The 12666-nt window shown below is 36.5% G+C and overlaps 1 protein-coding gene across 1 annotated transcript in view; it reads left to right on the forward strand.

The window, feature by feature from the left end:
- LOC107660248 (protein diaphanous homolog 3-like) overlaps window positions 1-12666 on the forward strand; it is a 273308-nt gene that overhangs the window by 119246 nt on the left and 141396 nt on the right. Inside the window, exon 16 of the mRNA XM_016449516.1 lies at window positions 9276-9317. Coding sequence (XP_016305002.1) covers window positions 9276-9317 — 42 coding nt within the window. The remainder of the gene's footprint in view (window positions 1-9275; window positions 9318-12666) is intronic.

Genomic DNA, 12666 nt, shown 5'->3' on the forward strand with positions numbered 1-12666 from the left:
CCTGTTCTGCCTTTCTGAGGTGTTAAGACGCATTTCGGGGGAAGGGTCCATAGGCCCTCATATGGCTTGTTTACTGAGGGGTGTTACAGAGTATTTGTTAAATATAACTAACAAAATATATATTGTGTGTCTGATTGGTCCAGACGCTACAATATTTACTATTTTTACACACCAGAGGCTTTTAAATGAATTGTGAATCTAAAATATATGTGTGTTAGATAATGTACGAATGGTTAACATTGTTTGTGTCATATCAGTCAGAAAAGCAGTTCTGGGCTTTTTTTTTTTTAATTATTTTTTTTTTAGCTAACTTAGATGTTATTCTTGGCTGAATATCTCTAGGTTTTCAAAAGCCCTTTAAAATTAAATATGTACACAGTTTGGATTAAATGAAAGTATAGTCAAATTTTTTAATTAGCATGTTTTTGTGTTTTGCTTTGGTACCGAGAACCGTGGATTTTCACTGGTATTGGTACCGAATACTGAAATTTTGGTACCGTGACAACACTATTTCATATTATATTTTATATTGTATTATTTATTATATTTGTGGTTTGTTGTTAAAAAATATATTCTTACAGTAGGTACTTTTTAAACTATCATAAAATTCAGTTTTACCTTCTGCTGTATTTGTTTGCAAGCTATTTCATATTTCCATCATTTTCCTGAACAGTGGGTGTCACTATGATGGCTTACCACTTTTACTGTTTTCCATGTCTGGTCTCATTAAAAATCATTGTAGGAGCTACAAGTTCAGAGGGAGTCATAAGCATTTGTGATGAAAGACAGCGTTTAATGTGAGATCAGATTTAATATGTGCTGATGTAAAAAAATTTAAAAGAAAATATACATACAATAATATAAATATACATGTGGAATATACATATAAATGGCCAACATATTAGAGATGCATGTTAGATATTTGGAGTATCTTTTGATTTTGTTGTCTTAGTGTTGTGTTCACTTGCATAAAGCCCCGTTCACACCAAGAACGATAACTATAAAGATAACGATATTAGCGTGCATACCAGCGAACGATATCGTCTGTTTATTCTAAGGGCACGCGCGGCTGCCGCTTTAAATTCTTGAGCTCGTTACAGCAGGATGGATTCTGATTGGCTGTTGATTTTTTTATCGTTCATCAGCTGGAGAAAAATCGTTTTGAAAGTGATTCCAACGATATCGTTTCTCTTTGTCTTTATCGTTATAGTTGTGGTGTGGACTCTGCTATTCTTTAATATTGAGAACGATTTTTAGAACTATATCTTTATCGTTATCTTTATAGTTATCGTCCTTGGTGTGAACGGGCCTTAAGACTGACCAAATTTGTGTTTCTCTTCTTGCAGTTGAACTATTAAAAAGTTGTGTGCCCAGACAGCACCGCCCCTGCAATCCTCGCCTTAATAATGCAATTTGAAGTATTTGTGATTTCGTGTTTTATCACAGCAGGGTGTGAAACTCAGAGTAGCTGTAAGACAGTGTGGCCCCTCACATTCTTTCCTTATTAATCAGCCTGTCAGACGCTAACGCCCTGGTCGATGCAGTGACGGTCCACCAGAGTGGCCAGGGATTAAAACACTTCCACACACTCTCTCAGCACTCCGTCAACATGTTCCACAAGACCACCGCTACTTCAGGGGCCGTCACACTGATGACTAATGGGTAATGAAGTCCTTAAGAACCCCTGGAGTGAGCACTGCTGTCATAACACTCTCCTGAGTGATTGGACTACAACCCTTCAAGCATTTTATCTCAGCCTGTGAAGAATGGTTTGTTTCAAAGTCACTCATGCAGACATAGCTGGACATCTGAGGCTTTGACCTGATGTTGGCCATTTGCTTGCTGATTATTTTAATCAGCCGCAATCAAAAAAGTTAATTTATTATATTTATTTTAATTTTAGGGATGGGCAATATGCAGTGTTTTGGTTATTGTTTCTGCCACATGTAATGCATTGGCCATTCCAATCACAGATATTCCGCAGATTTTATAGAGGGTCTTGTCTCTATTTAAAAAAAAAAAAAAAATCGTATACACAGCACTGGTTTGTCTAATAAGTTTACTTATATTTTTCAGGTTATGTAGGTTCTCTCTCATTCTCTCTGTCTGTATTTTTCGTCGTCTCTTCAGCCCTCTAGATCTGTCTCCCTGCAGCTTTTTGTAGAGGAGGGATCATAGCTAAAGACCTTTCAGTGTTTCTGTGTCTCCCAGAAGCATTAGATACACCTCGCTAAGATGGTCACCAGGAAAAGTGCAGCCAAATGACTACCTCTGGCCATAGTCCATCAGCCGTTATGTAATCACTGGCATCCAATTAGGAGAGCTGCTCTCAGGTAACATAATAACAGGCCAGAGTCTAATTAACAGAGCTGCAGAGAAAAAAACAATGCGTAAGCTTGAAAGGCAGGTGTTAGAGGCATAGTTCTTTCTATAGCCTTTTTTCTCACTCTCACATTAGATGTGACACTATAGTTAACTTTTTTTTTTTTTTTCTGAGACAATGCCGCTTAGTAGCCAGAAATAGCATATCAGGAAATAGTACAGAGAGATTTGTACAGAGAGATGAAACAAGAAGAAAAGGACACAACAAATTTGACATAACAGCTCATTATGAGCTATTCACATTATAATAGGGTATTGCAGATAGAATATGTCCTTTAGCATGATCTCAGCTGTTTGTGTGTGTGTGTAAGAGAGAGATATCACTGGGATTCAGCCCATTTTCTTGATCGTTCACACATGCTCACTTTCATGAGTTATTTATGAAATTTAAAATGGACTTGCTTTATCAACACCCTCACATTCATTTGCGGTGTTTGGATGTGTGTGTTGAAATTAGCAGGCAGAATTACCTCTAAAGCCTTTAATCTGCTTTGGCTCTTTTGTGTCGGACCCCAGGGTGATAGCAGCAGGATGCTCCATTTTCACTGTCCGTTCACAGACAGAATAGACCCACACACATACAGTACTGATCCCACTCTTACACAAACACACTCATACTGTCTTCCTAAATGTGGCTCCAACTGTGTTCCCACTATTAGGCCACTATTATTTCACACCGCTTGCATATTTATTTTGGCTGCCATAACCATACAGTTTACAGCCTGCATACTTCCTCATAAAGAGTGCAGTGCAGCTTCAGCTGTGAGCCTGTTTTTGCTGTTGCAATTTTACCCTAAAAGAAAAAAGAAATTACACTTCCGTTTGTAATTTGGGGTTGGTAAGATTTAAAAAAAAATTTTTTTTAGAAAGAAGTCTTTTATGCTCACCAAGTCTGCATTTAAATGATCAAAAATACAACAAATTAAATAATTTAATTAATGAATTTAATACATTTATTCAGCTAGGAAACATTAGATTGATTACAAGTGACATTAAAGACTTTTATAATGTTATAGAAGATTTCTACTTAAACTTTGTTCATCAAAAATCCTGGATAGAGAGTGAGAGAGAGAGAGAAAGTTTCCACAAAAATAATAAACAGCACAAACGTTTTCAACATTGGTCATAATAAATGTTTCTTGAGCAGCAAATCAGCATATTAGAATGATTTCTGAAGGATCGTGTAACACTGAAGACTGGAGTAATGATGCTGAAAATTGAGCTTTACCATCACATGAATAAACTGCATTTTATAATGTATTAAAATAGATAAGTTATTTTCAATTGTAATAATGTCTCACAATATTACAGTTTTATTTTTTTCAAATAAATGCAGCCCTAGTGAGTATGAGACATTTTTAAAAATCATTAAAATATCTTATTGACCCAAAACCATTGAATAGTAGTGTATATACTTTTGACGTCTTTGTTTTTCTATTTTTTTTTCTTTAAACTTTTAACCACATTTTTGTTTCATTAAATATTTAAGCTCATCCCTCACTTCTGAATAATGGTACATTTCAGTCCAAGAATAATTGCTTTCCTTTTCACTGTGGTTCTATTGCTGCTTTAGTTTTTTTTATAACTGTTGTGTTTTCAATCATGAGTGTCCATCTTAAGTGAGTCACATCAAAGAGTGAGTGAGGTTTAAAGGAAGCCTTTTTGCTTTAGTAATCACAGAGAAATGAACGAGTGATGAGAAGAATGATCGTTCCAGCTGAAAGCGGTTGAGGTCATGTAAAGAAGAGATTGAAAGATCATTTGTTGCAAATATTGTACAAAGAGCTGTAGTACTACGAAACCGGTTGAAATGTGGGAAAAGAACCTAGTTTTTAGTAGACATGGAGGAATAATGTGTTCGATTTTTGTGTACGTTTTGTCAGGTCACCAGTAATTTAGTGTGAATTTCTGTATAGACTTATTTGTGATAATTACATTTCATTTTTCATTGTGTAGGTGGGGACAGTTTCGTCAGAGATGTGTGAGGTGTTTATGTGCACCTTTGTGTGTGTGTGTGTGTGTGTGTGTGTGTGCACAAAGCAAATGATAGAGTAGAGGTCAAAGAGGTTAGCAGGAGTCTTACCCAGCTGTTGATTAGTCAGAGAGGATCATGGGTAATGGAGCTTAGATTGATGTTGATGTTGAGTGATAAATGATGAGCATGTGTGTTCTTTTGTGTGTGTGGAAGCAAACAGTGAGATTAGACAGTGAATGATCTACTTCTGATAACATACACCATAATAAAGCTCTTTCTCTGTCTTAAAAGCTGAAGCTCAGCATCACCGGCCCCCCCTTCCCTATTTTCTATTTCTAATATCCTTTTATGTTTCCCTCTCTCTTTCTCTGTTTGCAGCAGTCTCGTAATAAAAGCAGCACAATTTATTTACAATTTGCTGCGTGAGGCTCTTACATCAGCAGCGTAATGTAGCGGCTCGTTTAAAATACATTTGCAGCCACGACTTTATTTTGCAAAGATGATTTTTCATCCACGCTTCGTCCTTTCCCTTTTTGCAATGAGGAATTGATAATAGACCTGTTTTCCCTCTCATCCACTTATCTTGCACCCTGATGGAGAGAATGAAATAAAGGGGGAAAAACAGGATATGTTTCCTTTTTCCCCCGCTCTCTTTGTGTGTTTTTTGCATGTAGAATGTGCATTAACGCTGCAGAGAGAATTTTAGTCCTTTGAGTGAACACCGGGCTCTCGCAGGTGACACTTGCTTTTATTGGACTCTGCCATGGTAAGGCTTTTACTCCAAAACCATCTTCAACTTATTCACGAGAAGGTGTAGAAGAACATACTATATTTTAATTTTAATTTAATTTAAATTAGTTTTATTTTTTTTTTTAAATAAATGACATTGCTGAATGACACATAGCTGACCTTAAGCTTTGGTTAATGTTTTATTTTTGTTTAAAAAAAATAGTTTGAGATCAATCAATAATTGGTGGACCCCTGCGGTACTACCGCAGACCCTCTGTTGAAGTGTACAGAAATGTGTAGAGATGCACTTGAAGTGCTGTTGTAGAAACAAGAAGGGGAAAAAAGATTCAAAAACATGGAAATTTAACAAACAAATATTTCCGAACTCTGTTTTGCATATGCATATGGTTTTTGGATGTGTGTTTGACCTGATGTTTTTTTTTCCTGTAGACTGAAGTTTATTTTGACAGCTTTCAGCATTTGAAGGTTTTTCTCACTCTGTCTGTCTTCTGTCTGGAATCCCAAGTCTCTCCTAATTCAGACCACAAACTGCACATCCTGTTTCACAGCTAAACTTTAAACTTGCCAAACAAGAACAGGGAGAGAAGTCTGCCTGGGGTGGACAGAGCAAGCAAATGAAAAGAGAGAAGGCAGGATAGTGTAAGGAGAAACAGAAACCCATGGATGACAGGTGGAGATGGGTGGATAGTGCACAAAGAATCCGAGCGAAATGGATAAAGGAGGAGGAGAGTGTTTAATTAATGTTGGGTTTTCTGTAACATTACAGGCCTTTTCTATTGCCAGGTCCTTTGATGATTGTCTGTCTCCCTGCGGCCCGTCTTATTTACCCGTACAAATCTGTACAAATACTGCAGCATTATTGGAAACGCACACAATCGGGTCTGCCAGGTCCGGCACCAAATCACCAATCATAAATATGCACTTTATCATGATAATCATTGCATGTCTCCTCATTTCATTTCCACAGATTGTTTAATCTCTTTTTAATGTGGGTTTAGTGCGTATTCTTGAAAATGCCAGAGAGACATGTGCTGAGCATTCATGCGATTCACAGAGCCAGCAACTGTTACTAAAGTTTCTCATTTGTTATTTCAAAGTGCATGCTTGCTTTGTTGTTTTGCAGATGCTTTTGTCTAAAGTGACTTGCATATCAGAACTTAACACACTGAGGCACCCGTGCCTACTTTTATAGTTATTTTTCTGTGTGCGTTTGTTTTTTTTTGGTCTGATTACTAATGTTTGTTGGTCTGATTACTAATGTTTTCCTCCGTATGCTGATTGTGGAAAGACAAAGATTGTCCCATCAGTCCCATTCTTCTTCTCTTCTGTCTGAAAGCAGATTGTTATGCTATTTATTGAGAAGGCTATTGTGTGCCTGATTTGGTGAGGGAAGGAGGGAGGGTAGTTTGTCTAGGAGGTCAATTTCGTTCAAGAGAGCACTGCTTACTGCATACTGAACAGTATATGCTAAATACTGTTTATATTGTGGAACAATGCACAATAATATACAGTACATTTCATCAGTTGTAACCTTCATTGTTGTATGGTTATTTCACTCAGTAATGACTTTTTTTTTTCTTAACATATTGAAATAATTTGTGAACTAATATATTACACTTTTACTTTTAGATTTTTGCACTGGCCAAAAGATTTTATCCAAAGTGACTTAAAATAATATTTTTTTTTATCTATGCATTCTGTGGAATTGAACCCACAACCTTGTCGTTGCTAACACCATGCTTTGCTGTTTGAGCTACAGGAATAGCTGTATATAAAAGAAAAATATATTAGTCAAGAAGACAAATTTAACACATTGTTGGTCAATTTAATGTATTGCATTATGGGATAGCACAGTTATAATTTTTTTTTAAACAATTTGTAAATTAATATATAAAAGAAAAATATATTTTGTATTTATTTTCAAATAAAAATCTTAGTTGTCGAAACATATTAAGAAAATGTTTATCTTTAGAAGTATTAGTAGTCTGAACCTATTAATCAAGAAAGTGTTTGTAAATTAATAAATTATGAATTTATTTATTTATTTTAAAACTCTTTAGAAGTCTGATTATATTAGTCAAGAAATTAAGTACCGTGGGTTACTTTCGTTTCATCACACTTGACATGGAAGGTTTAACGCATTGCATTGTGGGATACCACTGTATACTCTGTTATACCTGGCACATCTTGGTAAGTTAAGTAGTTCATACAGGTATTTTGTGCATCAAGAAACTTTGTAGTATGCACAGTAGTCATGCTCTATACTCCAGGGGTAGTATGCTGTTTAGCACACAGCCTCTTTTTGTATATGAGATGCTTCAGGATTGACCCTCTCATCTGCATCACTGCCTGTCCTTCATTAGATATATATAGTCCTTGTGACATTTGGAGACACCAAGTTAGACCATTTAATGTCAGTTGCCCTTTCATTAGCGATCTAAATGTTAATTGATGAGGTTAATGACTTCCCACTACAAGTAAGTGGCAGGAATCACAGAATTGGCTTAGATCTGCAACATTGGCATTCTCGCTCCAACTTCGCTCACCAGGCAAACTACAAATCCATGTGCTCTTTCAAAGAGCTTTTAAGGATGTTTTGTGACTTTTGCTTGGCCTTTAATTTGCCCTTTAATATGATGACAGTGTAGTCCATGACATGTGAAAAATTACCTGTCTGAAAGACCTTTACAGCGCTGTTCTTTGTCTACATCAAGATGTATTTGTCTGTTTAATATTAATCAGCTGTGCTTGTAAGTGAGGCAATATATAGTTCACTTTGGTGTAGCTGAATCTATAGATTTATGGACACTTGATAGTGTTCCAAAAATGAAAATAGAGTGATAGAGTACTGTGGGAATGAGTCACATGATAAAATGTGTTAATTTGAGAAGATTATCTCGATGAACAAAATGTGTAAGAATCATAAACTTTTGTTGGCTACAGAGCTTATTTTCTGTAATAATTCAAAAGCCATTGGAAAATCCATCAAACTACTCCTTTAAGAAATAAATTCTGCCTTTCCCATATAAAGGCAGGGAAAACACAATCCTTAGATGCTTTAAAGAGGCCATGGTGTCATAAATTTATTAGCTATACACTCAAGCAGTGAAGGCCGTTACACACAATTTGGTTTTGTGTGCTTATGAGAGACGGCATCGTGAATCATGCATCATCTGGTTGTGTTTAGTGTGCATGTGCTCTGTGTGTGAGTGTGTGTGTGTGTGTGTGTGTGTGTGTGTGTGTGTGTGTGTGTGTGTGTGTGTGTGTGTGTGTGTGTGTGTGTGTGTGTGTGTGTGTGTGTGTGTGTGTGTGTGTGTGTGTGTGTGTGTGTGTGTGTGTGTGTGTGTGTGTGTGTGTGTGTGTGTGTGTGTGTGTGTGTGTGTGTGTGTGTGTGTGTGTGTGTGTGTGTGTGTGTGTGTGTGTGTGTGTGTGTGTGTGTGTGTGTGTGTGTGTGTGTGTGTGTAATGAATGGGCAAAGTTTTAGTGGCACGGCTGTTCGTCATGATGAACAGATCAATACTGAATATCTTTATCCCACACACACTTGCTTACTTTTCTTTCTGTAGAAGAGGGATGCATGAATGGGATGGCTAGATGAAGGGACGGTGAGAGGGCCATGTGCTTCAGATCGATATTCCAGCTGTGTACGGACTCTTGTGTTTTTGGAGTTCACGTTCACTGAACCCTATATCTGTATATCACAGGCCTGAACCGATCGGAAAAAAGTATATTGTCATGCATTTCATGTGCTTCATCTGTCAGTGTTTGAGTTGATCTTGGAGATCTGCATGTGATATACAGGATATATCAGCCAATTTGTTCCAATTACACAGAGAACACGAATCTTTAATGATCTTCCTCCGTCTTGCCAACTTATTACAATTAGTTCTTTAGTGTTTTACTTTGTCAAGTTTTAGCCATCCCACAATTCACCAAATCAAATTTGTCCGCTCCAGAGTTTTAGCATAATTAACAATTAATTGTGGAATTTAATGAGAAATCATGTCTCTACTTTCTCTTGGTCTTCAGGCTCATTTTTCTGTTCCTGTCTTATTTCTTTTGTTTTTCTGGCTCTCACTGTCTCTTTCTGTTGGCTGCTGTCTCTGATTCTGTTATTTGTATTCTTGTTCTGTTTCTATCTTCTCCATTCTCTCTCCGCTCACTAAAGTGTCTGAGGAGAGTGAACCTGTGGAAGAGCCACTCAAGTACAGTAAGTGTGTGTGTGTGGACGTGTGGGGAGTGAGTTTCTCTGCATGTGGCCCCTCCCTCATGATGACTCCACCCATTGGGTGTTTAATAAAAAAAGCAACCAGAGACAATCAATAAAATCTTTGATCAGCCATGCTCAATGGGGCTCTGAAACCTAGTGAGCTGCCTTGCTGTCTGCTTCCCTACATAGACAACTGCCTTCTAAGATGGCATCCTAACTTAAATGGGACCATCTCATATATACACATTACCATTTGGGGGTCAGTAAGATTTTTTTTTTTTCATCTTTTTTTTAAGAAATTACCACTATTATTCAGTAAGAAACTGAATAAGTGACAGTAAAGATATTCTTTCTTTTTAACTTTTTATTAATCAAAGAATCCTGAAAAAAAAATCACAATTTCGATAAAAGCAGTACAACTGTTTTTAACGTTGATAATGATCATCAAATCAGCATGTTAGAATGATTTCTGAAGGATCATGTGACACTGAAGACTGGAGTAATGATGCTGAAAATTCAGCTTTGCCATCACAGGAATAAATTACATTTTAAAATATATCAAATTTGGAAAATGGTAATATTTCACAATATTACTGTTTTTTTCTGTATTTTTGATCAAACAGCTGCAGTCTTGGTGTGCATAAAATACTTTATTTTTTTTCTCAAAAAACTTATTTTCAAAAATCTTACCAACCTCAAACTTTCTGAACATTCTGGAATTGTCTTTTCTGATAATACATGTACTGTTGCCTTAGATTGACCAAAAGGTGTCACTTTTGGCCTGTCGTCGGTGCGCCTATGGTGCTATGCAGTGCAGTCTACAGTAGGTACAGTAGGCAGCTCACTAGGTTGGAACACAGCTAGTGACTGTATAACCTGTATAACCTGTGTGGAGCTTGTAGGATATTGTGTAGTCACTGCCATCTCTATGAGTGAGTGTATAAGGCAGGCTCATGCTGTTATGGTATAGCTATGCATCTGGGTTAGCTGTTTGTGTGAATAGGGTTTTTTTTCCCGTAGATTAACCCTGTTCCTGTGTTTTTCGACTCTGTATCCAGACAGCCATGTTAATTAGTGCACAAGACAATTATGCACTTCTCTCCGGAACCCTGCGTTTACTTCTCTTAATCTGGTGTTTTAAATAATTAAACTTGTATTGAAACCCCCTGCTTTCCATCTGCTCCTCTCCTCTCCTCATCTCTTTTCTCTTTTTTTCTTCTCCATGTCTCATTATCTCTCTTCTGAGATCTGAAGAGGGAGCTGTTTAACCTGTTAGTCAGTGACGTCTGCATTGCCTTCAGTTTTATTTGTTTAAAAGCCACACGAAAGAGAGAGAAAGATAATATCAAAAATATTTAGCTCCCTAAAATCTCCATGCAAAGCAAGCTAAATGCATACAGTTGAAACTGTGTGTGTGTGTGTGTGTGCACAGGACAGAGAGAGTGTGACCCCATTTACTACACTGTAAACCCTAACAAGTTAATAAGTGATTCCCTCAGTTTAATTGAGTAATGGGAAATTGACAACTCAGTTTAATTGAGTTCACCTAATGTGGTCTTTCTCATTGAATTAACTGATATTTTTAAGTACAGATAACTTAAAAGGCAACCAGACTAAACTCAAATGTTCCAGTTTATATATTGTTGTGTTTATTGGCTTTAAGAAATGTATAAATCATTAAAACAATTTTTTCTTCACATCAACAACTTTATTTGGGTTATGCAACATTGATGAATTTCGATGATGTATACTGACTTAACTGCATAATAACATTCAATCAAAAAAAAAAAATACAATTACAATACTTGGAGTATCAGAACAATTAAAAGCACACTGAACAACAACAGACATGTTTGTCACCTACATTAATGTATTTAACAGAAACAATACTTTTATAAGCTCATATTGTTAAGTCACATTTTCAACAGAAACACTTTAACCGTCACCAAAATGTGAATCTGTATGGAGCATAGAAATTTGCACAGTATTTGTGGATGGTAGTAGCTATTCAAAGTGTGCAAAAACAAAAAAAAAGTTTTTTTATGTTTTTTTATTTTTACATTTTTACCAAATAGGTTTGCCAAAGACTGTATTTTAGGCTGCAGGTCTTTCTGCCCTAGGGAACATTGAACACATCAAGGATCATGGCTGCGATCATCGGACATGATGAATAAACATCAACAAATTAAAATTGATTCACATGCTTCCAAACTCGCGTACATTTCAAAAGGTGCAAAATAAAGGGATATTTCACTCAAAAATGAAAATTTGCTGTTAATTTACTCACCCTCAAGCCATCCAAATGTAGGTGACTTTTCTTCTTCAGTTCAACACTAAAGAAGATTTTTAGCTGAAACTGTGGTCCTTGGTGATTCATATAATGCAGGTCAAAGGCTACTGGCACTATGAGAGTCAAAAAAACATACACAGGAAAAACTAATTTAATATTGTGGCTCCTGACGATACATTGAGGTCTTATGAAGTATAGTGAGTAAATTAATTTTCATTTTTAGGTGAACTATCCCTTTAACCTACCAGCATACTTCAATGAGTCTTTATGACAAGGCTCTCTTCCTGCCTGCTTCAGGATAACCGCCTGTCTGCTAGTCCTGCTGTCGGAGGAAAACAGGAAATTGAACACCACTCCGATGTTCTTACAGGAAGTTAGTATCTCAAACGTGTTTATACCTTGGAAATAGGGCTGGGCGGTATAGCTAAAAAAAACACTATAGAATTTTCATCAGTCGATATTGATAATTGCCATGATAAATGTCAAATCTTTATTTCTTTCAAGTTTAGTGGCAGATTTTTTGCTCCTGGGTGAAAGTTGTGAAAAGTAGAAACCAGACAGTTAATTATGTTTTTTTGATTGACTACTCTATACAAATGCAATACAAATAACACAAAAACTGATATAGCTTAATAACTGTAATACTGTAATTATCTTCCATTACTCCTTTAATACTTGCCTACACATTCAGAATTTAATAAAATTAAATATGAACATCCTACATTTCTGCCACAATAACATGGTTACAGACAGTTAGTGTTACAGTAAACTCATGGTAACGTTAAATGCTGGCGATTTCTATATTTGAAAGCCTTCTAACTTGAAAGCCTTCTCCTGTTTTCCACGTCAGTGCTGTTGATAATGTAAGCGTAGTCTGATCAGACATTAAACTAGTTTAAATAACAGATACATGTATTTTTTTAAATCGGAGAACTCGTGCGCTTGTCACTGGATCTCGCAGCGCTGTTTAGTGATTGCGTGAGCGCGACCAGTCAGTGAATAAACACATTCGTTCCGAGCTCTCCGCGGTGCTCTTTTCTTTTAGGCCGAGGTGATAAA

The sequence above is a fragment of the Sinocyclocheilus anshuiensis genome, unplaced genomic scaffold, assembly GCF_001515605.1.
Source record: "Sinocyclocheilus anshuiensis isolate Anshui unplaced genomic scaffold, SAMN03320099.WGS_v1.1 scaffold1579, whole genome shotgun sequence".
NCBI lineage: Eukaryota > Metazoa > Chordata > Actinopteri > Cypriniformes > Cyprinidae > Sinocyclocheilus > Sinocyclocheilus anshuiensis.